This window comes from Dermacentor silvarum, chromosome 4 (assembly GCF_013339745.2).
Source record: "Dermacentor silvarum isolate Dsil-2018 chromosome 4, BIME_Dsil_1.4, whole genome shotgun sequence".
NCBI classification, from domain to species: Eukaryota; Metazoa; Arthropoda; class Arachnida; order Ixodida; family Ixodidae; genus Dermacentor; species Dermacentor silvarum.
In genome coordinates this window covers 75,400,164-75,422,427 of record NC_051157.2, presented here as the reverse complement: position 1 = coordinate 75,422,427, position 22,264 = coordinate 75,400,164, and the positions used below count along the sequence as shown (strand labels likewise).

Here is a 22,264-nt window from a genome sequence, read left to right as displayed (position 1 = left end):
ATAATAAATCAATTGCATGTTAACGAGCTTTTACATGATGATTCATGTGATTTATTGCATACAAAGTTTCATATCAAATAAGAGTGTGCAGTCATTTTTATTGTTGTACCTTTCAACCTTGCAATGCAGATGAAGTGGCAGATTACATTAGGTGAGCAAACAAAAGCACATTGTAGAAAATTCAGTTTAAAATATTTTATTGCATGTTAGTTTATTGCACTTTACCATTCGTGATTATTGATTGTGTACACATTGTATGAAAGAAGAAAATGCACTCAAGGTAGATGAACAGAAACTTTTTTTTTTTTTAATTTCGAAAGTTCTCTCAATGACATAAGCCATTAAATATAACAATGTAGGCCGGTTTCGGCGATGAACAGCAATAGTGCTCGATGGTTGCTTCCATAGAGCCATGATGAACAGGTACTTGGAAGATTGAAATATGCATTGAAAAACTGGTCGAGCAAGGAACTTACGTATCACTCTATTGCTTAAATGTTGGCACTGGAATAGCGCATCCTCGCTCCTTTGTTCACCCATAGTTCCTTGTTTCACCCCTGAGGTTTCTTATCCATCATCTGTGCTTCTTATTGCATATGTACAGCTTCAAAGTGAAGAAGGTGAGGAAAAGGAAGTGAAGACTGTGTACTCTCTTGGCCAACTGGAACAGGGCGTATACCACAGCCTGCTCACTACGATACCAAAGTATGTGTACCATGTGCCCTTCAGTTGGCATTGAGTGCTGTTATAAAATGCAATCATCTTCTGATAACTCATATTCAAAAGGTTCATAACACTTGCTAAGAAAAACAAATTTGAAAATTTTGATTCTCATGTTATGCTCTCAGACATTTTGCAACTACCTGATAGGGGTGTGCCACCACTGCTGTAAGGTTGCTGGTACTATACAATCATAGTGGCAGCAGTTCTGGGTGGGATAAAAGGCAACTATGTCTTGCAGTGCAAGTTCTGGTTTTTCTTCAATAAATTTTTTCTCCTCCATTGTCCTTTTTTAAACATGACGAACTGGCTTAATCATTGAGATGGAGGGGCAGGGAGGCTATTCCTGGTTGTGCAGAAGACAGCGTGATTTCTGTGCATGATTTGTGTATGTGTTCAACAAATAATGTTTCCCTTAGATCCAATTTTAGAGAAGTGGATATTAGGTTCTTCATTCAGGCACAAATTTGTGGCCATGATTAGCTTCAAAGCTGACTGTATGCAACTTTCTTCTTGCGTTGCACTGAAAGTGACAAAGAAAACTTTTGTAGTAAGACGAATGGTCAGCTTGCCATTGCTAATGAAGAAAATGTGTACTCTGTCGTTGCAATTTTTTTTAAAATTTATGTTCTTTAAGTACCTCTTACTTGCTGTGTTTTAATGGCCCCAGTGACAAAAGCATTGCTTTCCAAACCTTTTAGGTATTGGTACCTTGGTCCGCTGAAGGCAAGAGCTGCACTGTTCTTCGGAGCCCTCAAGGTATAGTATCTTGGTGCAGTAGCACAATCTCAGGTTCTGTCATTCTGTGCTATTTCACTGTTATTGATGCATTAGCATTCTTGTTGTACTTCACAAACTTTTCAAGGGCTATGCATGTATGTTTATGTCTATGTATCTATGTTTGTTTGTATCTAACCATTTTGCCACTTACCTGGCTCACTGAATAGTTTGTGGTCAAATGGGTAACGCATTGGTTGCTGTGCTAAAGGAAGAGCATTTGAAACCAACCATCGGACCAACTTGAGTCACTGAGTATATGCCAGTGTGTACATACATGCCGCTCTTCAACGAACCTATTTAACGCCGACATGGGTCACTGTAGACGTGGGACTGGCTAGGTACCGCTGTTTGAAGAAACTCTTTGATGCTGAATTGGAGCACTGGGTATGCACCACTTCGTCTGTGCTCGTCTCCAATGAATCTCTTTGATGCCAGCTTGGGTCGCTGGGTATTTGCCAGTAGGTGTGTGCCGCTCTTCAGTGAGCATCGTTGACGCGAGCTTGGGTAACTAGATGTGGGCCTCTGGGAATGTGCTGCTCTACAATGACGAAAAAGGTCCCTCAAATTTCTCTGGTGCTGAATGGAATCAAGCCCACATCACAAGTGTTCCTCAAGGACAGTAACCCGACGCATTAGCAGGCTGCTCCACAAATGCAATGGGTGTTTGCCACTTTTCAATGCACACCTTTTACACCAACACTTTACTAAGCTGTGCCATGAATGCACTGGGTGTGTGCCACGCTCTTGAATGAACCTCTCATCAACTTGGGTCACTGAGTATGTGCCACTAAGTGTGCAACAAGCGAGGAGACAATTCTCAGCATTCGCAGGCACTGGTGCACCACGCTTCTCGTCTCGGAGGCCACACTCGGACTTCTCGGCAGTGCCATTAGATGGCAAAGTGTGTCGAAAAGTAAGCACAAGAGAGGAGCTCGGTTGCCACATGAGGCATTTCTCAGCGTTGGCACGCACCAACGCACTATGCTTATCGGAGGCCACGAACATGCTTTGTGGTATGTCTCTCTGGGAATGTGTTGCTCCACAATGACGAAAAGCACGGAGAAACGCATCATGCGGCAACCGGGCTCCTCTCTCGCACTTCCTTTTGGACACGGTTCACCATCTTGTGGCGCTGCTGAGAAGTGCGTGTGTGGCCTCCGAGACGAGAAGCGTGGTGCACCAGTGCCTGCGAATGCTGAGAATTGTTTCCTCGCTTGTCACACCGTCTGTGGCACATACTCAGTGCATTCATGGCACAGCTCACTAAAGCGTTGGTGTGAAAGGTGTTCATTGAAAAGCGGCAAATACTCATTGCACTTGTGGCGCAACCTTCTAATGTGTCAGGTTGGTGTCCTTGAGGAACCCTTGTGATGTGGGCTTGATTTCGCTCAGCATCCGAAAAATTTGAGGGATCGTTAAGCAACATTACTGTATGAATCTATTACGTCACCATGATGTTAGCAGTGTCGTGGCTTTGCCACAAAATTCAAAAATGAAATTTTGTCCTTCCTTCATTTCTCTCAACTAAAGTAAGTTATTCTCTGCTGCAGAAATTCAACAGGAGTTTTGAAAGGTTACTAATCTAATGGTCTTATTTGGTGTCTCTCTTTATTGCCTCTTCATAGGAACCTGTAAAATTTCCTCAACTTGCTTTGATTTGTTCTTTTGTAAACACTGACAAACAGTTTTTGACATTTAACGGATGAGCAAAATTGGTGAGATCAGTGGGACCACATGGGATTAGTGTGACTCCTACCTTAACTGAAAGCTTGTTCACAATGCCTATAAGCCTGTTATGCGTGACCATAAATAAATAAGCTAGGACGGGTACTGGTTTGGGTGAGTTGGTAGCAATCCATAATAAAATAAATAGTTGCTGCGCACAAACTGAATGATGATAGACAGGGATTTGACGAACACAAGCAAGAATAAGAAAGCATTGGCATGACAATATTTTATTGTTGTGTATCATTCCTCAAACTGGCAAGGAATTCACAACTTTTGCCTTGTTAGAAATGAAACAGTGGCTCAATGCTAATGGAGCCAACATTTGATGCTACATAACTTTGCCAAAAGATAATACTTTGGAATATTTTAAATATTATTGCGTGAGATCACTAGTACAGTGGCACCCTGTTTTACCAAAAATAATTTGCAACTTTGTGAAGCATTACCAGATCAGGCACTCTATAAACAATGGTGAAGTTAACTGTTCCCTTGAACTGGCATTGTGCCATGATGTGAAAGGTTGTGTGAATGAGTGCTCACGGATAAGAAATAACACATCATGTTGAACGGCGTGGACTTTTTTTTTGTCATTTGGCAACTTGTTTGGGTGTATATTTTTGCAGCTCAATTATAGAGTACAGATAGCCATTCATTAATGGTCCATCACGCAATCTTTATTGACCCTTTCACTGCCGGGTTTTTTTCTGACTACTCCTCACCCCCTGCCGGGTATTTTTTTCATGTTGGTTCAGTGTAAATTTCATGCTAGTAATGCACCATGATACTCTACAGGACATGTAAAGATATTCATCAGCAGCTCTTGAATTTCTTCGTCCGTCAAAGGAGGACGCACGTGGCGCGCTGACTCGCCATGGCTGCTGCGCCCTGCCGAGACAAAGCGACGCGGGTGTAAACACGTGTGCTCCATCTGTTGTCTAAAATTTAATTTACAAGTTCTGTGTGTTTAGGTGACCTCTCCATAGATGGCGGGACATGAACACAATTTTTTTTTGCACGAGTTTTCACGGGAGTGGTAGGGAGTAAGTTTAAAAAGCAACACGAGTATACTCAGGAGTAGCAGGGGGTGCGCATGGGTGGTTTCACGATTTATCTCGGTAGTCAGTGGCGCACCGACGGGGGGGGATTCGGGGGTTGGAACCCCCCCCTGAGGCCAACTTAACCCTGTTAACCCCCCCTTTTGTTTAACCCCTTTTCTTTCCTTACGCATTTGAGTATTGCAACTAAGATGTAAGACGCGCAATCGTCTGCACACTCGCAAAAAGCGCATTTTATTGACAATTTCCCGTGAAGAAATCGAAATTAGTGCTGTTTAGATGGTATTGGCAAACTGTCAACCCCCCCCTGGCAGAGATCCTGGGTGCGCTACTGTCGGTAGTGACAGTTAAAGGGTTAAGTGGTTATTGCCTTTGTTGATTACATTGTTTTTGCATCATTCTGCAGTGCAGTGACAAGCTTGAAATCTCTAATGTTACTGTTATTTTTGTTAGTCACTGGATGTACAGTGTAGACCGCTTATAACGTAAGTCGCCGGAGTCGCGAATATCCGCACTATAAGCGGTACCGCACTATAACCAAAGCAACAGTTTTCAAGTCCCGCACATATGCAAAACATGTGCAGCGAGCCGCCATGCATATGCGACAGTCGAGGAATGCGGCTAGAACGTTTGCATTGAATTTACAGTCGAATCTCGTTAATTCGAACCAAATCACGCGGCGACGCCTCCGACTGGCATTGCTCCGGCACCGCCATAGAGTAAAAGCTTTGGAGAGACCCCTCAATGTCGCGCGCGAACAAAACAAAGAAAGAAAAAAAAAAGAAAGAAAGAAAAAGAACGCGGCAGAAATTTCACCCTCTCTCAAATGGCAAGGTCGCTGATTCTGCATTGCGCCGGAACATGCGTGTACGTGCCGACGCCTCAGCCACGCTACCGTAGCCACGCGTAGAAAATGGCAGTCAAACCTTCTTTCTCCTTTATGCTTCCTCTAGTCACTTTCTAGTCTACTTTCTAGTCTACTTTCTAGTCACGTGCTGACCTTGCACACTGCGGCTACGGCGCAGATGGAAGCAGCGGCGCTGTCCCAGGCCGGCCAACGAAACTGCCCACGCCGGCAAACGCCCGCTTCCCAATAACGGCAGAAAACGAAACTTCGGGCAGCTGGCGCCGGGCCGGCTCAAGCGGCGGCGCCTGCACGGTGGCGAGCGCGCACGGTGACACTCGGAAGTGAGGGAGCTACGAGGGAGGGCGAGGGGAGCCACCGAAGCGGCGGAGTTGCCGAGGCGAAATCCGCTTCCCTGCCGCCCTCCTCGCTCACATTCCATGGTCTCCGCGTGCGCCCTCCGCCGTGCCGTCCCGGCTCTGCCCGCTCCCAGAAGTTTCGTTTACTACCATTATCGTGAAGCGAGCGTTGGCCGGCGTTGGCAGTTTCGTGGCCCTCGCTCGCTATGCGCGCCGTGATATTTCGCGACTCGCACTCAAGATTCTGGTTTCAGACTCACTGGCTGTTCGTTCGCACCACGTGCCCTTCTCCTCCACTTCGTCTCTCTTTCTTCCTTGAGCACTCCTTGGTGCGCCCGTTTGAGGGGAGCGTTCGCCGTCTCCGCTGACTTCCCAGGTGCTATGGGAAAATTAACGGGAGTTTAAAAAGACCGCACTATATCCGGTCCTGCACTATAAGCCGTTATGTTATAAGTGGTCTATAGTGTAGTTTGTATTTTTTAATGCTGCATGTGAATGCTTACTAGTATACTGACTGTGTATTAGGACTATCAAACATATCATTATTTATTACCTTTGTAACCTGCGCTATGTTCCACTGTTGTGAATTTGGCTGTGAAGCTTAAAGGCAATATGGTTCAAATAAGAGTATCATCTTTACTCCTTACCATCGTTACAGTTCGGAGCCTTTATAACAGTACTGAGTTGATAAGCTATGCTAAAAAGAGTTCTGTTCCTCTTAGTTTATGTAAAATTTATTTTATTGTTTTCATCCTTTATTATTTTTTGTCTTTATCTTGCAGGGTGTTCCAGAGACAACTGTTGCTAGACTTTCTTACTGCGAACCATGCAGTGGTTGCTCACGGTGTTTCAACCAAAATGCATTGGGTGAAGTACAGCCACCCCCCAGGCGTCATTGGTGGTCTTCACTAATTCATAGGGCAGCTCCGCAAAGTAGGTGTACCGAAGTTTCACTTTCATTGCAAAGGACCAATTGGCTTACTCTATCCACATTTTGTAAAACTTTAGATGTCTGATGATCGTAACCAGTTGTCTTTATATATCTAGAATTTTAAAACTACTACCAAAAAGTATTCATGCACAGTATTGAAAGAATGCACCTTTTAAGGTAACTCCGTCCGATAACGATCTGCATGCACTGCCCACTTTGAATAAACCACGCAATCCATCACATAATGCTTATTAAAGGAGTACCAGCACATAATGTCTAAGTTGTAGTTGTAACAGCACATTAGCAAGCATGAAGGTAGGTAAACACTCGCATGGCATTTTAATGGGATAAACGTTGTACTAAAGTTGATCTTGAAATGCCGGACCTATTGTCATTGACATTGGGACGTTATGACACAAGAATACTTGTTGCCCTCATGCAGCAATGAGACTAGGTATGATGACTTTGCTCATTTAAAAATAAGCAAGAGTACTGCGTGCATTTTTTCTGGCTGGACTTGCCTGTGGCAGCTGTGGCAATTACAGAAGTGGAGCCAGTATATCATGATGCCATGACGCACCCACGTACTGGGTGCAGAAACCAAAGCTGGTTCATAGAAATAAGTATCCTAACAAACTATTAAGGGTTATCTGGCACTTGCCAGCATAAATGTTTTTTAATGTTTAGAGAGTTTGGACATTCATTTAACACGCACAAAAAAAAGGACAAGTAGTAAATGTGATGTCATGGCTTCCTTAAGATGTTATTTATTTTATTGATAAAATAAATGTTGCTGAGAATTGAAGTGGCACTGGCTTTTCTGCTTTTATGTTATTTAATTACACGGGGAGACAGTTCTGTTTAGTTTGAAGTGGTGGAATGAGAACTGTATGTGAGGAAAAAAATGAAATTAGCTTGTACAGAAGTGACAGCTGTTCTGGCCTTGTTACACTAAAGTTGGTAATCTGTCACCTGTAACAGGTGAGTCTCAGGTTGACTACAGCAAGCTCATCAATGAGGACTGCGGAGTTTGGCAGGAGGAGGTCACCGAGCACAGCCAGCTTGACGTTTCGGCAAATGCACAAAAGGTGATGTGGCTGCTTAGTGTTTTGTGTCCTCACGTGGCGGTGTCCTGGCAGCAGCAAAATAAAAGCGATGGTAATCACAAGGAGGGAGAACAGTCAATGTGTTGCACTTCAGCATTCCATACAAAGCCCCCAAACAGTACCAAAAGCAAAGTGTTTTAGGAGTTTAAAGGCCAACTGCAGTGAAATTACACTTAAGCTAAATTGGCCATAAATAAATGAGTAGAATGCTATTGAAACAATCTTAAGAAAGCTGCAAGGCTGGTCATTCTGTAATTTTCTTATTAACAGCCTTTAAGTAGCTTCTAAGCAGGTGTTGAAGGCACTTAATTATTAGTGGATAAAACATATCCTCCAAGATTTTCAGCATGCATCGGGCACTGCTCAATGACGGAGGTCACGCCCAAGTGCTATCTGTTTCTCGAAGTTTCGGGTTCTTTGTCATTTGGGTGAGAGGTAATAGTAGCGTGTTTTTTTACATATACATATATGTATATATATACATATATTGAAAAGTAATGCCCACTCCCACAGCATCCCGGTCGAGTCTGGAGTCCCCCAGGATCTGTTCTTGGACCGCCTTTGTTCCTTATATTTAGAGATGATATTGTCCATGATCTTTCTGTCCATGTTAAGTTATACACTGATGACTGTGTCCTTTATGAAAAAATAAATTCCATTGAGGATCAAATTAGGCTAAATAACGACTTTCAAAAGGTAAAATGTTGGTGTGACATGTGGCAAATGGTAATGAATCTTGATAAAACAGTATATATGAAAATAGCACTTAAACGGAACCCTCTCCGTTACCAGTATGGTATTACTGATCATACACTTTCCGAAGTCACATGCTACAAGTATCTGGGCCTCTGGATTTCTAATAACCTTTCTTGGCGTAAACATATTGATACCGTCTCTGCTAATGCTCTTCGTAAACTGTTCTTTTTAAGGCGAGCATTACGGTATGCTACCCCTGAAACTCGCTTACTTGCTTATAAAGCTATTGTACGACCAGTCTTAGAATATGCTGTTATAGTCTGGGACCCCTTCACTAAAACTAACATTTACAAGTTGGAAAGGGTGCAAAATAAAGCAGTGAGATTTATCTATAATTCCTTTGGACGTACATCCATCACAGAAAAAGCAGTTTACCATCTATAACTAATAAGAATCGTATTTGTCACTTGGAATTCTTTTTCCAGTTGGTAAATAAGCACTACAATGTTGACACTTCGCAAATAATTACTTATTCCAGTGGTTACACTACATGCATGCGACATTCTCTCTCACTAAAACCATTATTTGCAAGAACTAACTGTTAGAAATATTCCTGTTTTCCTAGAACCATAACCGACTGGAACAACCTTGCTGATAGTGTAGTAACACAGAATTTATTGTTATTGTTTGAGGCGCATATTCAATAATTAGTCACTTTATTTGGTGTGTGCGTGTTGGAGCCATATTCAGTGCTTGTAAATCCTGCATTGAAATTAATATTCTGTTACAGTCTTGCACGTGATGACATTGATGAACAATCTTCTGCTATGTATATGTGTTGTTGAAGCCTTTGCTTTGATGTCTTTTCATTTCTTTCTCAATATGTTACTGTACAAATATGTATACCCACCTGCTATGGTCCTGTGTTCAAGACCGCAGTGCAGCCTTCGGGATACAGTCTTTGTCAAGTCATTGTCATCATAAAGTCGTCGTCATGATGTGGTTGCCACACAGCGGTCGCCATGCATTCGTTGTTATACTGTTATGATGCTGTCGTGGTCATTCCCTCGCCGTCATTCTAACTTCATTGTCCAACTTTCGTCACATTCTCGTCGTCATACCATTTTCGTCATGTCGTCGTCATACCACCTTCAACATTCTGTCGACGTCAATCCTTCCTCGTCATTCAATTGTTATTATGCCAACATTGTCATGCCATAGTCATCATTGTGTCATGGTCATACAGTCGCTATCATGCATCCATGTTATACCGTCATCATCATGCTGTCGTAGTTGTGCCATCGTTGTCACTCCAACTTTGTTAGTCGACAATCATCATGCTGTTGTCATCACGCCATCGTCACCCTACAGGCTTTGTAATACAGTCGTCATGCTGTTGTTGTCATCACACTGTCCTCATTCCGTTGTCATGGAATCGTCGCCATTGTGTCGTGGCCACACAATTGTCGTCATGCTTTCATTGTCATACCATCCTTGTGATGCCATTGTGGTCATTCCATCGTTGTTGTTATTCCAGCTTCATCATCCGTTGGTCGTCAAATTGTCGTCGTCACGCCATCATTGTCACACACTTGTCACGATCCCGTTGTCTATATGTCGTCGTCACACCGTCATCATTATACCATTGTCATCATTTAAAAATGGTCAACTCATTGTCATCATGCGGTCGTCGTCATACCACCTCTGTCGTTCCATCAGCGTCATTCCTTCTTCTTCACTGTGTTGGTGCCATACAGTCACCATCATCCTGCTGTGATTATAGGTGACCTTGGCAAGCTAGTGCCCTCGCAAAGTGGGACGATAGCAGCGTATGTCGCATTTAGCCGAAGCAACAGAATTCTCAGAATGGCCACAACAGGTGGTAAATAAGAATGTGACTTCAGATATGCGGCGTGTAACTACATAGCCCGAATGCTCATCGCATTACTATTGACAGTCATCGTGAGATGAGTTCTGCCATAATTTTTTATAGCTTTTCATGATTCATTGAATCATATTTCAAATATAAAATTTTTCTGGGAGGCTGCTCTGTATTCACGTTACCTAAAGCAGACATATTAAAGAACATGGCCCAAAATTTTGTTGCAGCTTTTAAGGAACTCATGTTTCTCTAAGGAATATGAATTCATTAAGTAAGGAATATGAAAAGCAGATCTTTTTGAAAGGGGTTCATATTCCTTAAAGGCATCCTGAACCACCTTTCTTCAAAGCCTGAAAAATGCCTTGGAATGAGTATTGTGCCTCCCAGCAATAAATTACCGAAATAATTTTTAAGACCTAATAGGATCGTTGATAGTTGAGGGCAATATTTATCTTTCTCATTTCTCCTCAATGTTTCTCGTTCTGAAAAAGTGGGGCAGCACCAGTTGTGATGCCCTCCTATAGCTTCACGTTACCTGGCTTCAATGTTGTGTTTCTTCTTTCAGTGGGACTTCACAGACGCTGTTGGCAGCACATACTTCATGTCGTTGTTACTATAGTAACGTCGGTCATCAATTTTCTGTGCTACAGTGTACTAGATAACTGTACGCGGCTATTTTTTCTCGTACCAAGTGGCACGAGTAGCACATTTCCATTGGCACTTATCTCTACAGCAATCACACAATTTCCGAGTCTTGAATGAAACATCATCTTCACTCATGGAAGTACGTCGGAAGTGTGCACATCGGTTCAGTGGTGAATGTCGCACTGAAAGGATTCATAACATGACAAGCTTCGACCATGAGACTACACACTTCGAAGGTGTGCAACCCGGGAATCAGACGATCTGTCCTAGTCAAATGTGGGTGCTCAGGCAGGCTTATATTGCCACGGCCCTGAGCCATGTCAGTCACAGAGAGCAATGAGAGCATGCGGTTCTCAACATATCTCGATGACAAGAGGGCTCATGGTAGCACCCCATAGCGGCTGCAGTATCCATGCGAGGCTGCGAACGCAGCTACGCACAACTGTGGTGTGCTTGATTTGTGCACGGCAGAGCTGGAGTGTGCACTTGTGTGCTCCAGTCTAGCTGTGCTACAGTTAAACCTGCTTATAACGAACCTCCATATAACGAATTCCTCTATATAACGAAGTTTTTCGATTCCCCGCCGTTACTCCATAGAAGCACATGTATTTGAGACCTCTACGTAACGAAGTGGCAGCGGGAGACCCCCTCGATATAACGAATTTCCCCCTCCGACCACCTAGAGATTTCGCCCCAAATTTTGTCATTTTTGCGCGAGCAGCAACCGGAAGCACCTTCTCCGCCGCGATGGAATGCGAAGCGAGCGCACGTGTGCGTGCGTGCGTGTGCGAGGCGGCCCTGCATCCCTCGACACGGCGATCTTGCCGCCGCGGGCATGACCTTTCCCCCTCCCTTCATTCAAACCTGATCCTGCCGCTTGCTGCAGCTGGCCTAGCCCGCCAAGCCGGCACTCTCTCCTTTTCCAGCTGATGCCGACGCGCTGGTACACGGTGTGGCACATCAGACTCGATGAGCGCGGACGCGGACACGCTCTGTCAAACGCTGGCGGCGTGTGGAAGCGCCGCTGGAGAAGCGACCGAAGTGACATTCGTGCTGTTGTCTATCGCTTCAACGCAAACTGAGCGCCGAGAACACACAGCACGCAGAAAGCTACGAGCCGCCGACCCACCTACACTACTAGACTCTGCCCCAACGCAGATCGCTTTCAAGATACGGCCTGCGCGACCGCGCGCCGCCCCGCTATCCCTCCCCCTCGCTCCCTCGCCCGCTGCCTCGAGCGCAACGGAAGAAGGCGCGCTTCCTCCCTGCTTTTCTTGCGCGCGCGAGATTTAGACACGGTCGTCGGCTCCCCTCCCACGTTTTCACTCGCACATACAGCATACGGTGCGCGGCGACTGCGTTATCGCCCTTGGACTGCGTTATCGCCCTTATCGCCCTTGGAGCGGCAAAAACACGCAGCAAGAACGCGCGCCAGAATCGCGCGGCAAAAGCGGCAGGAATCGGGGGTCTTGCGGCGTGCCGCGCGAAATGGGTTCTGCGGCAATTGCCGCGTGCCGCGAGATGAAGAACCAATCAAGAGCGACGAGGGTGACGTCACGGAGCCATCACATCCTGAACGCCGCCGGTCCGCGCCGGGTTTTCAATCGACGATCGTCGTCTCACGCATGAAACAACGAGCGCTCGCGGTGTTGCTCGCCCGTTCGGAGAGCGCGGGAGATCTTATCGCGGTGCCGCGCGGCGAGACGCGCGTGCCACGGTGGCCTCGCGGCAAGGCGCTGATGCGCGGCAACTTGCCGCTCGCTGCATGACGCATTGAGTTCTATGGGAGCTGTCCGGGACCGGTCGAAAACGACGTAACAGCCGGGAAAACGCAGCCCCCGGGAACGTAACAGCGAGGTTCTACTGTAACACTATACGACGCTACGACGCCATCGTGACGCTCGCTCTTCGTTTCCGATGCCTCGCGCTTGTGCGAAACGACACGCGTCCACGCATCCGGTACATGGTGTGACATTCCGAGGATGAGTGCTTCGACGAAAACGGAAAACGAGTGCGCGTTACAATTGAGGGCGCGTTAAAATCGAGTAAATACGGTAAACGTTTATTTTCCGAATTTTCGTGCCGAACCTGCATATAACGAAATCCTCTTTATAACGAAGTTTTGCGGGAATTTGTCAATTTCGTTATATCCAGGTTTAACTGTATATGGTGTGGACCGGCTTTGTCCGGCAGGGATAGTAGGCAAATTCCAATTGCACATTTTGAAGCGTTATCAATAGCTGAATACAGGTGTCTAGTCTAGAGGGGCCGAGAGCCACGGTGGCTTGGAGTGAGCGCATATTGGCATGTGTTCCTTGTAAATGCCAACCATCATTCCTCAGCAAGTGTAGCGTACCTGTGTTCTGGCCTTAAGTTTTGGGTGGTTTGAGGCAAGTTGAGTGTTCAAAACTAGTTGAAATTAGTAAGGCCTGACGGCTACGACTCAGACAAGCAGTGTGGCGAAATTTTCACTCCTACATGGGTGGGTCCGGCCAAGTGTGAGCAGACGATAGCTTCTTCAGGAAGGGCATAATTCTTATTGAAATTCAAAACACACAAAACGCACAAGAAGCGCACTGTTCCAAACACCCTTCTTGATTGATGTCAGCTATCGGCCAATAGCAGCCGTCTATGGCTATCTTAAATATGACGATATATGCAAGGCTCTGGCAGCTTCAAAACGGGTGAGAAGCAGGCCTCTGTTTGAAAAGAGGCTGTTTGAGAAAAAGGTAACTTCACGCTCCATGTGTGAACTCCACGCGCTGCACACAACTGAGGGGCAGTTCAGGAACCCTTTAAGAAAGAAATATGAATCATTTAAGAAAGAGGTATTCCTTTGAGGAATATGAATGCAAGTTTCAATTTTAGACATACATGTTGCAGAATATGTCATGGGCATCACTACTTCACTATTTGCCCTGCTTGTGGAGATGGTACGGAGTGGGAATAGAGCAGGGGCGCAATCTTGTACGCGTTCCAAAATGGAACGGAGGCAGTCCGTTCCATCGAGCCGCACACGATTGGTCAATTTGAACCGTGAGACGCGCACGATTGGTCAATTTGAACCGTGACGATCAAATTGACCAATCGTGTGCGGCTCGATGGAACGGACCACCTCCGTTCCATTTTGGAATGCGTACAAGATCGCGCCCCAGATGTATGTTGGCTGCAGCAACTCAGTTAGCATTTGCGTGAATTGCTGCATGCCAGAAGGTAACTAACTGAGGTGTTAAAGCTATTAGCTTTCATTGGCTCTTCTGCACATTTTTGTGGTCGATGGTTAGCCTGTCACCACTGGTACAATGGGGCCAACGTAAAGGGGGCATGCACTCGTGCAACTGAGCTGGGCAAGTTCGTTGCTGAATGCACGGTTTTTAAAATCCTGCACGGTTTTTAAAATCTGTGAACATTCATTGTTCATTCTGCATGCAAGGAGCTCTCACTAGATATCTGGAACTTTATAAATTCACAATAATGGCATTCCATTCATGTTACTGTACTGAAAGCTTGGTAATGTGTAAGTTTGGGCTAGCTGATATTGATCCATTTGTGAGTTTCTAGCACCAGAAAGCAGGCAAAGAATAGGGAACAGGAACATGAGCGCAGGGAGGACTGTTTCCAATTGACTTATTCAGCAAATTGATTAAATTGATTATGTTACACTTACAGTTGTATTGCAAGCAGGGGAAACCATTAAGTTGTTTGAACTCACTAAATACAACCTTTGTCCGTAAAGTTTCGAGACCGATTTATTTTCTTCTCTAGAAATGATTCCCCAAAACAAATGTTGGTGCGTATGTGTAGCGCCATCTTTCCGGGCTAACCTGAGCTATTTGTGCTAATTGCTGTGGCAGCCGCTAGATGGCACTACATGTAGAAAAATACGTTGTCACTAGTCGTCTGCGCATTCTACTGTGAGTGAATGTGGAGAGATGGACGCCCACCTCGAACAGCGTGTAAACATAAAATTATGTGTGAAGCTTGGCAAGACAGCCACACAGACGTATGAGCCCCTTCGTGTCGCTTACGGCAACGAGACATTATCACGGGCGCGAGTTTTCGAGTGGCACAAGAGGTTCATTTTGGGGAGAACGTCGGTGGAAGACGACACAAGGCAGGGGCACCCTGCAACCATTACAGTCCGCATGCTATCGGATGCTCTCGACATTAGTAAGACAACATGCCACCAAATTTTGCGTGAGAACTTGGGGAAACGAAAGCTGAATGCCAGACCTTGTGCAGCACTCTCTCACACAGGACCAGAGGGACACGCAAGCATCAGTGAGCACTGATTTGCTCTCCGAGGCAGAGAAGGATGCTGCATTCGTCGACAGCATCATTGCTCAATACGAAGCACGGTGTTTTCAATACGATCCTCAAACAAAGAGGCAGAGTGCCAAATGGCGGTCCACAAGCTCTCCGGTGTCGAGAAAGGTGCGGCGACAGAAGACCAAAACAAAGACGATGCTGATAGTTTTTTTCGATGCCTGAGGTGTCGTACACCACGAGTTCGCCCCACAAGGGCAGACAGTGAATCGGGAGTTTTATATCCGCGTGCTCCAACACGTGCGTCATGCACTGCGACGCCGTCGCCCTGACTTATGGGCATCTGGACAATGGAGCCTTCTCTACGATAACGCAAGGCCGCGCACTGCTCTCAGCGTGACAAAATTTCTCGCCCAAGCACAGCATTACTGTACTTCCCCATCTGCCATACTCGCCTGACCTCTCCCCATGCAATTTTTTCCTGTTTCCTCGTGTGAAGAGAGCCCTAAGAGGTCTCTGGATGGGGAGCGTGGACGCCATTCAAGACACCATGACAAAGGAGCTGACAGCCCTGCCAAAAGAAGCGTTTTCCATCTGTTTTCAAGACCTCAAGAAGCGTGTATAGACTGCAAGGGAGACTATTTCGAAGGGATGCTGCACAAATGATTTTAATGTTAAATGCATTTTTTTTTAATGGACTCAGTGTCAGAACTTTACGGACAAAGGTGGTAAATCTGTTTAAAATGATGCTTGTGTTGCTGTCCCCTGTAGTAATTCATTTCCATTGCTACTAAACCACAGAGAGCCCAAGTGCAGCACTAAGAGCACTAAGAGCCCAAGTGCAGCAGTGAACCAAAACAGATACTAACAAAATCTCCTAACTTTCTCAAGAACTGGCCGGTGCCAGCCAAGTGACTTCTCAATGCAGTAAATCATGTTTGTTACATACATAAATAACTTGAGCACCACTTCTGTAGTTGTCTGAAACCAATGTTCAGCTTTCCTGGATTTAATCTTTTAGGCCCACTGTTCTTTAGTAATTTTCAGAATGTATTGACAAAGGGCTAACAAAGGACAAGGAAAAACCATTATGTGACACATGAGCACGCAGTTGTAGTGTGGTTGTCCATCCATTCCCTGCCTTTCATTAGTGTTGCAGTGTTTGGATGCAACAACATACCGGCTAATCTCAAATGTACTAATGCTAGGCTTCCTTGGTGTGTCCATTGTCCTTTCAGGATCTTCATACACTGCACTTAAAGGCCAGTCCACCACTCTCTGGAAGATACCAACTGTTCTCTGAATGGTAGGTTCAAGTCTGTGTGCTCTTTGAGCCTGACACACTTCTGTAGGAGAAGAAACAGTGTTATAAAGGGCCACCAAAGCAGCACCTCAGTGCTGCCGTTATCCACAGCAGTTGTTTTCCTTCTTAAATTATGCAAAAATCTGTTTTATGTTTGACAGCTACGATTTGCTGATGTAATTTCATGGTAACCTTATGTATAGCTTGAGGCCAGCTGGTAAAGCAACTTCCACCACTAACAGAGCTGAGGTTCTGCTTCCATGACCATTTATGTATATCATACTTTTTTCAAACTGGGTTCAAGCAATGTATGTTGTTAGTTTGCCCTTCTATTTCACCATCTTTCACTCTTCGCCAGTTCTCTCTCTCTCTTGCCTTCTGTTTGGTCCTCCCATTTTCACGTATAGAGTAGCCAACCTGATGCTTTCTCAGATAACATTTGTCTGTTTGTATACTTTCACTCCATCTATATAGTTCACTGGAGTAAAGTCACATTGTTTACTGGATGGGTGTACGCATTTGCTTCCATTAAAACCTCTTCCCGGGTATTGTTTTAAGGCCACCAAATGGGGCCCCCGTGGGGCTCATTTACCATGACAATACTGCTGACAGTGTTGAACACAGAATCCAGCTTTGCATTTACAGCAATAGGTTAAATAATGTGTGTGCCGTAAAATTCTTTATTACCACCATTATTGTTTTAGAATTGTTACGAGCACTAAAGAAACATTTAAACTACCTCCATACAAACTGCAAAGGCTTTATGAGGTAGCTTTGTGCGACGGTCTTTGAATAGACATTATAAGAGCTATGTAAGACTCAGAACCTGCTGCAGCTGCTGGTGTAAAACATGTAATATGGTATGCATAACATGTTCACATGTGTGTTGAAAGTCAATTGTGTATTTTTCCCATCTTTTATTCATGTCTGCTTTCATTATACAATGGATAGTCTCCAGCAAAACCAATCAGTCCAGCTTGTTACCATTACCATGGCATTATATCTTTTTTTTAATCTACAAAAAGCCTCCAAAGGTACTCAAGAAAGACGAAAGAAGTACACACACCTCCACACCAAATCATGGCTCGTGAAGCGATTGTGGACTACTCCAGTGGGTCGCAGGTGAGTACTGAAAAGTTTGTCGTTGCATTCAGCAGAATGTAAGAACACTGGTTAACCTATTTAATCAGGCAGAAAGTGTAAATGCCTCTGGGTAAAACTGAGCAATCCCACTTCCAGAGTTTTGAACTTTATTTGTGCACTCTGTCGAGGTACACTTTCTAAACTAGACAGTGTAGGTCCTACACTAACACAGTAGCATATGTAAGAAATACGGGCAAAGTTATACAAGCACAAGATGATTTCGACTTAACAAGGAATAAAGCATACAAAAGACTACAGAAGTGTAATAACAAAACTTACCGGCATAATCTCACCCAGAAAAAGAATGCAAATATGGGCCGCGATATTGCAGCGATACGTTTCCCGATGCTATTCCTTTTTTTGCAGTTTTCGCGCTTTGCCTGTGGTCAGAATGACGCTTCGTCCACGTTATCAGTGGGATCTGCTGGCCATGAACAGTGGGTGTTAAGCGTAGCATAGAATCGAGCGGAAGGCATCACTACAAAATGACAGCCACGCTATCATAACCTTTATTTAAAGCAGTTCAGTGATCTGAGGATTTTGTGCAAAAGTTATCATGTTTAGATGTGCATTAATGAAGGTTGGGATTAAATATGTTAATTGATTTGATTAGACAATTCTACTGTTCGAACACCCATACTTGCTAGCCTTGGTGATAGATGCACCAGCTTGACTTTAAAGTCAATCTCTAAAAAAAGGGGCTTGACTTGCTTTTGTGGTCATATGTCATGTAAACATTTGTCATGTTCCAGCACATCAAGATGTCCTTCCATACTTGTGCGTTTTTAATGTCCCTCATCACATTGTTTGAATTTGTGCAGATATACTGCGCAAAAGCAAACCATAAGATTTAGCTGATGGTGCCTTGTTCTCTCTGTCTACTTTCCTGTCACCTCATCTTCTGCACTAAGGGCATCACTATGAACTACCAACCTGCTTATCAGTACTGTATGTTTTTGCAGTAGCAGCCATGTCACTGCATTGAATTGAATCTTATTTAATACAAGTAAGGTTGCAAAACATAGTGGCAGCAGAGTCCTTAGCACACTTGCTCTGCATTGTTTGAATATAGCTCACATAGAGGGGCATTTTCTGATACTCAGAGGTCTGTAACTCTGTTGTCCACCTTCAATAGACATTTCCATATCTGTAGTAATAGTTGCGCTCCGGGGTATACAGTTCCTATCTTACTATGTAAAACATTGTCTTTGGGAATGCTTTGGGCAATGATTGATTCAAAACTATTGCTTCTTTTTCAGCATGGCAGTCCAGAGAGCAAGAAGGCAGTGTACATAGACTCCGTCGAGTACAAGGCAGACCGTGTGCACCTGAAGCTTGTTCCTAGTATTTTGAATGTGTACCGATACATAAATAGCTAATAAATGGGCCAGGTGCCCGAGCTTTACTTGTGTTTCCTTTCTTTCTCCATTTCAAATGCAATTTCTACATTGAAGTATACGTTGCACACTTCAAGTGCGTATACATTGAAGGGGGCTGTTATGGGTGGAGTCAGTGCCATTTTTTACAGCGTTGCACCGAAGAAACAAAATATAGCTTCAACACACTGCACTGCTCACAGAGTGTCCACGAAATCTTTCTCTACAAAAATAGAAGTCTTCCTGTAACTGTGTTTTGGGCATGCTGAAGAAAGTCATATCAACAATAGATGCACATTTTATGTATACATATTTATACCGTATAGACTCACGTAAAAGCCACTTTTTTTCTCATTCCAACCCCCCCCCCCCTCCAATTTCGACAAGCTGCAGTCCTTACCTGAGGCCGGGCCAGTTTGTCTTTATTTTTCTAAGAGTTAGAAATACGCAGTAATCCTTCGTGATCACCCGCCACCACAAAAGCGAGTGTTATTCTTTTCATAGTGAACTTATTCATTCGTTCATGCACATCGTGTTGGTTAACGCAGCGCTTGTCTACTCGTCTGTGCTATCGCTGCCAATGCTGCTTACGCTTGATTCGCCAGGTTATTCGTGTATTAAGTCATCTTCCATGCCATCCATGGCATTGAAGATCCCTGGCATTTTAAAGGTTTTAACAATTACTTCCAATAATATCTGAGGTCAAAGTGCAGCACTCGCTAGCAGTGTGCGAAAGTACAGTGCGCAGAAAAATTGGCTGATGCGTGCACGCGTTAGTAATTGCTTCTCGATTGGATATTTTTCAAGCGAAACTTGTATACGCTCACCTGCGCCAGCGATGTAACGCTAAAAAAACCAGTTGCTCTCAAAGGTGCACAGGTTGGCACGCGATCGTGCCACTGCTCCCGCGTTCGTCGTCGTCGTCGTCTGCTTCCACTGCTAGGCTGCGTTGCCGCTAATCATTCCAGCGTAGAATTTCACTTCTCTTCTGTCGTCGTAATGGGGAGTCCGCGTTTACGGGGGTATGAGCCATTGTTTGAGGGGGTGTGTGCCATTCATTGTCTTACGTAACGGACATATTTAATTAAAAAAAAATCATCGAAATCCATCCAGAATGAACGCGCTCGGGAAAGGGCTCGTCGTCGACGTGCCGATTCTAGCGTGAGGGATTCCGAAGCCCAGGCGAAACGTCAGCGAAGAGCCGCGGACCCCGAGTTGAGGGAGCACGATGTTGAGGCCAAACGTCAGCGAAGAGCCGCCGATCCCGAGTTGCGGGAGCGCGATGTTGAGGCCAAACGTCAGCATCGTCTAGCCCTCCAGGAACCCGACAACGTTAGTGCCAACTTCCCCGGTGCGACGGCCAGGTTTTAACGCGAGTTTGTCAACCGGAACTTCAGAGCCAGCTGCAGTGCGTGTGGCCGGTTGTGGTTCGAGCACAACGTGGTAGTCGTCAGTGCAATTGGTTCGGAGGAACACCGAAGAAAGACACGACAAGCTTCGCTTACCCCCATTTCCTCGACAGGGGAGCGGCTACTGACATTTTTCTTTCTTTCTTCCTTTATTTTTTCATTTCCTTTCTTTTTTTAGAGCCGTTACTGTGGCGAGCGTCGGCGTCCCTCGCGAACGAGCACTGCGAAGGATGAACGAGCGAACACGGAGCACAGTGGGGGACGAAAGAAGGCGATAACGAAAAGAGCGCGAGGAGGAAATCGGGGGAGGATGCAGCGGAACAATGAGGCGGAATGCGGAGAAGGAGGGTTTGGCGAAAGCGTGAGAAGAAAAGCGTAGTGCCGTGCAAGACGGGCTCTGTGGCGACGATGGCTACGAGATGGCGCCAGAGTAGCACGCGTCGTCTGTTCATCCGTGACGCCAACGTTAGGGCATGCGGTGAGCGCGCCCACCGATACCATATATGGACACAAAGCGCTGCATGTGTGGAGGTCTCTCTGCGGCGGCTGCTGTGAATCGCGCCCACGCTTCACCCATTCACCCATTCACTGCTTCTCGCGATTTCCCGATTAGCGAGGCAGTCGCGCCACACTTCGCTCTGTTTGCAACGTGCCGTACGAGAGAGGTTGTCCGCGCTATCCAATATATCGCGGAATGGAAACACGTAAGAGCTGCGCTGAAATTTCGCATTAGGAAGTACCGTAATCGTTGGTCTCCTTTCATTCTTTCTTTTTTGTATGCATTCAAAGCTCGGTGCGCGAGCGCTTTTGCATTCCGTCTCCATCGCAATGCGGCCGCCGCGCGGCTGTGAATCAGACCTGTGACCTCGTGCTCCCCCAGGACCAGAACGCCATAGCCTTTGAATACCCTGCATGCGTTTGAAACCTATACGCGCGTCATATCTACTTTGTTCTTGCATGGCCGCTGACAAAGACTGCCTGGGAAAACGCACCTAACATTAACCAACACGACCAAATTAGGAGCGATATGACTAAAGGACGACGCAGTTCATGAGTCACTATTGCTGTATGTCAGCATGAAACAGGCCTCCATTCTTTTACTTACATATATTTCCACGTAATGCCGCGTTTCAATCTATCTAAAAAGAAAGAAAAACTACATTTTAATAAAACTTGTTGTTGGGCTAGTTGCTACATGCTTCATACAACGGACAGACGCAACACACACACACACACACACACACACACACACACAAAAAAAAGGAGAGGCGAAAGGGAAGAGCGTCACTCGCAGCTAACTTTATTCCGAGAAAACATCGCAATATATGTGTAGCCAAGCCACACATGCGCGGCAAGGTTCCGCGCATCATACCACCCTAGATGAGTCAATATCAAACATGTGCTAGTTTAAAAAGCATCTAAAAAAATTGACACTGACGTATCGCTAATGCAGATATCTTTTTTTCTTCTTATGTAATACGCCTCGAGCATTTCTCGTGCCACCACCTCGCTGCTTCTACCAAGAATGCCGATCTTCTTAAATCTTGCCTTACATTTACAGGATTTGCAGTGCACGGGTAAATGTATCGAAAGGCTATTCTTAATGGAAAGTGCATGCTCTCTCGCTCTGTCGTTAATACAACGGCGCGTTTGGCCGATGTAAAGCCTGCCGCAGCTGAGCGGAATTTCATATACCACACCCACCGCACAAGTGACGTCGGGCTTTACATGCCTTTTGCCACATATAGACGGCTTTGGCGCTTTTGAAATCCGCGGGCACGGACCTGACAACTTCCGTGGTGCAGAAAAGACCAAAAGGACCTTGTACCTATTCGCTACCTTCTTAAGGTTGTGCGCAACCTTACGTACGTACGTAGGGTAAAACTATTGACCTTTTTTCCATCGGCTGCCGTTCCTTTTTTTTTTTTTTCAATTTCTGAAGGAGCATTTCAGTCACAGCACCAACGACGGAGCGAGGATACCCAGCTGAGTAGAGCCGGTTGACCTGACTGGCAAAGCTC

The 22,264-nt window shown here is 45.3% G+C and overlaps 1 protein-coding gene across 1 annotated transcript; it reads left to right on the top strand.

The window, feature by feature from the left end:
- The first annotated feature begins 412 nt into the window (after positions 1-412).
- LOC119448708 (uncharacterized protein F52C9.3-like) lies at positions 413-18,851 on the top strand. Its single transcript, XM_049666466.1, has 8 exons — positions 413-423; positions 469-705; positions 1,422-1,479; positions 6,269-6,419; positions 7,399-7,505; positions 16,251-16,318; positions 17,341-17,437; positions 18,718-18,851. The coding sequence occupies exons 1-8, from the start codon at positions 413-415 to the stop codon at positions 18,835-18,837; spliced, it is 849 nt and encodes a 282-aa protein (XP_049522423.1). The 3' UTR covers positions 18,838-18,851.
- The last annotated feature ends 3,413 nt before the right edge of the window (positions 18,852-22,264 follow it).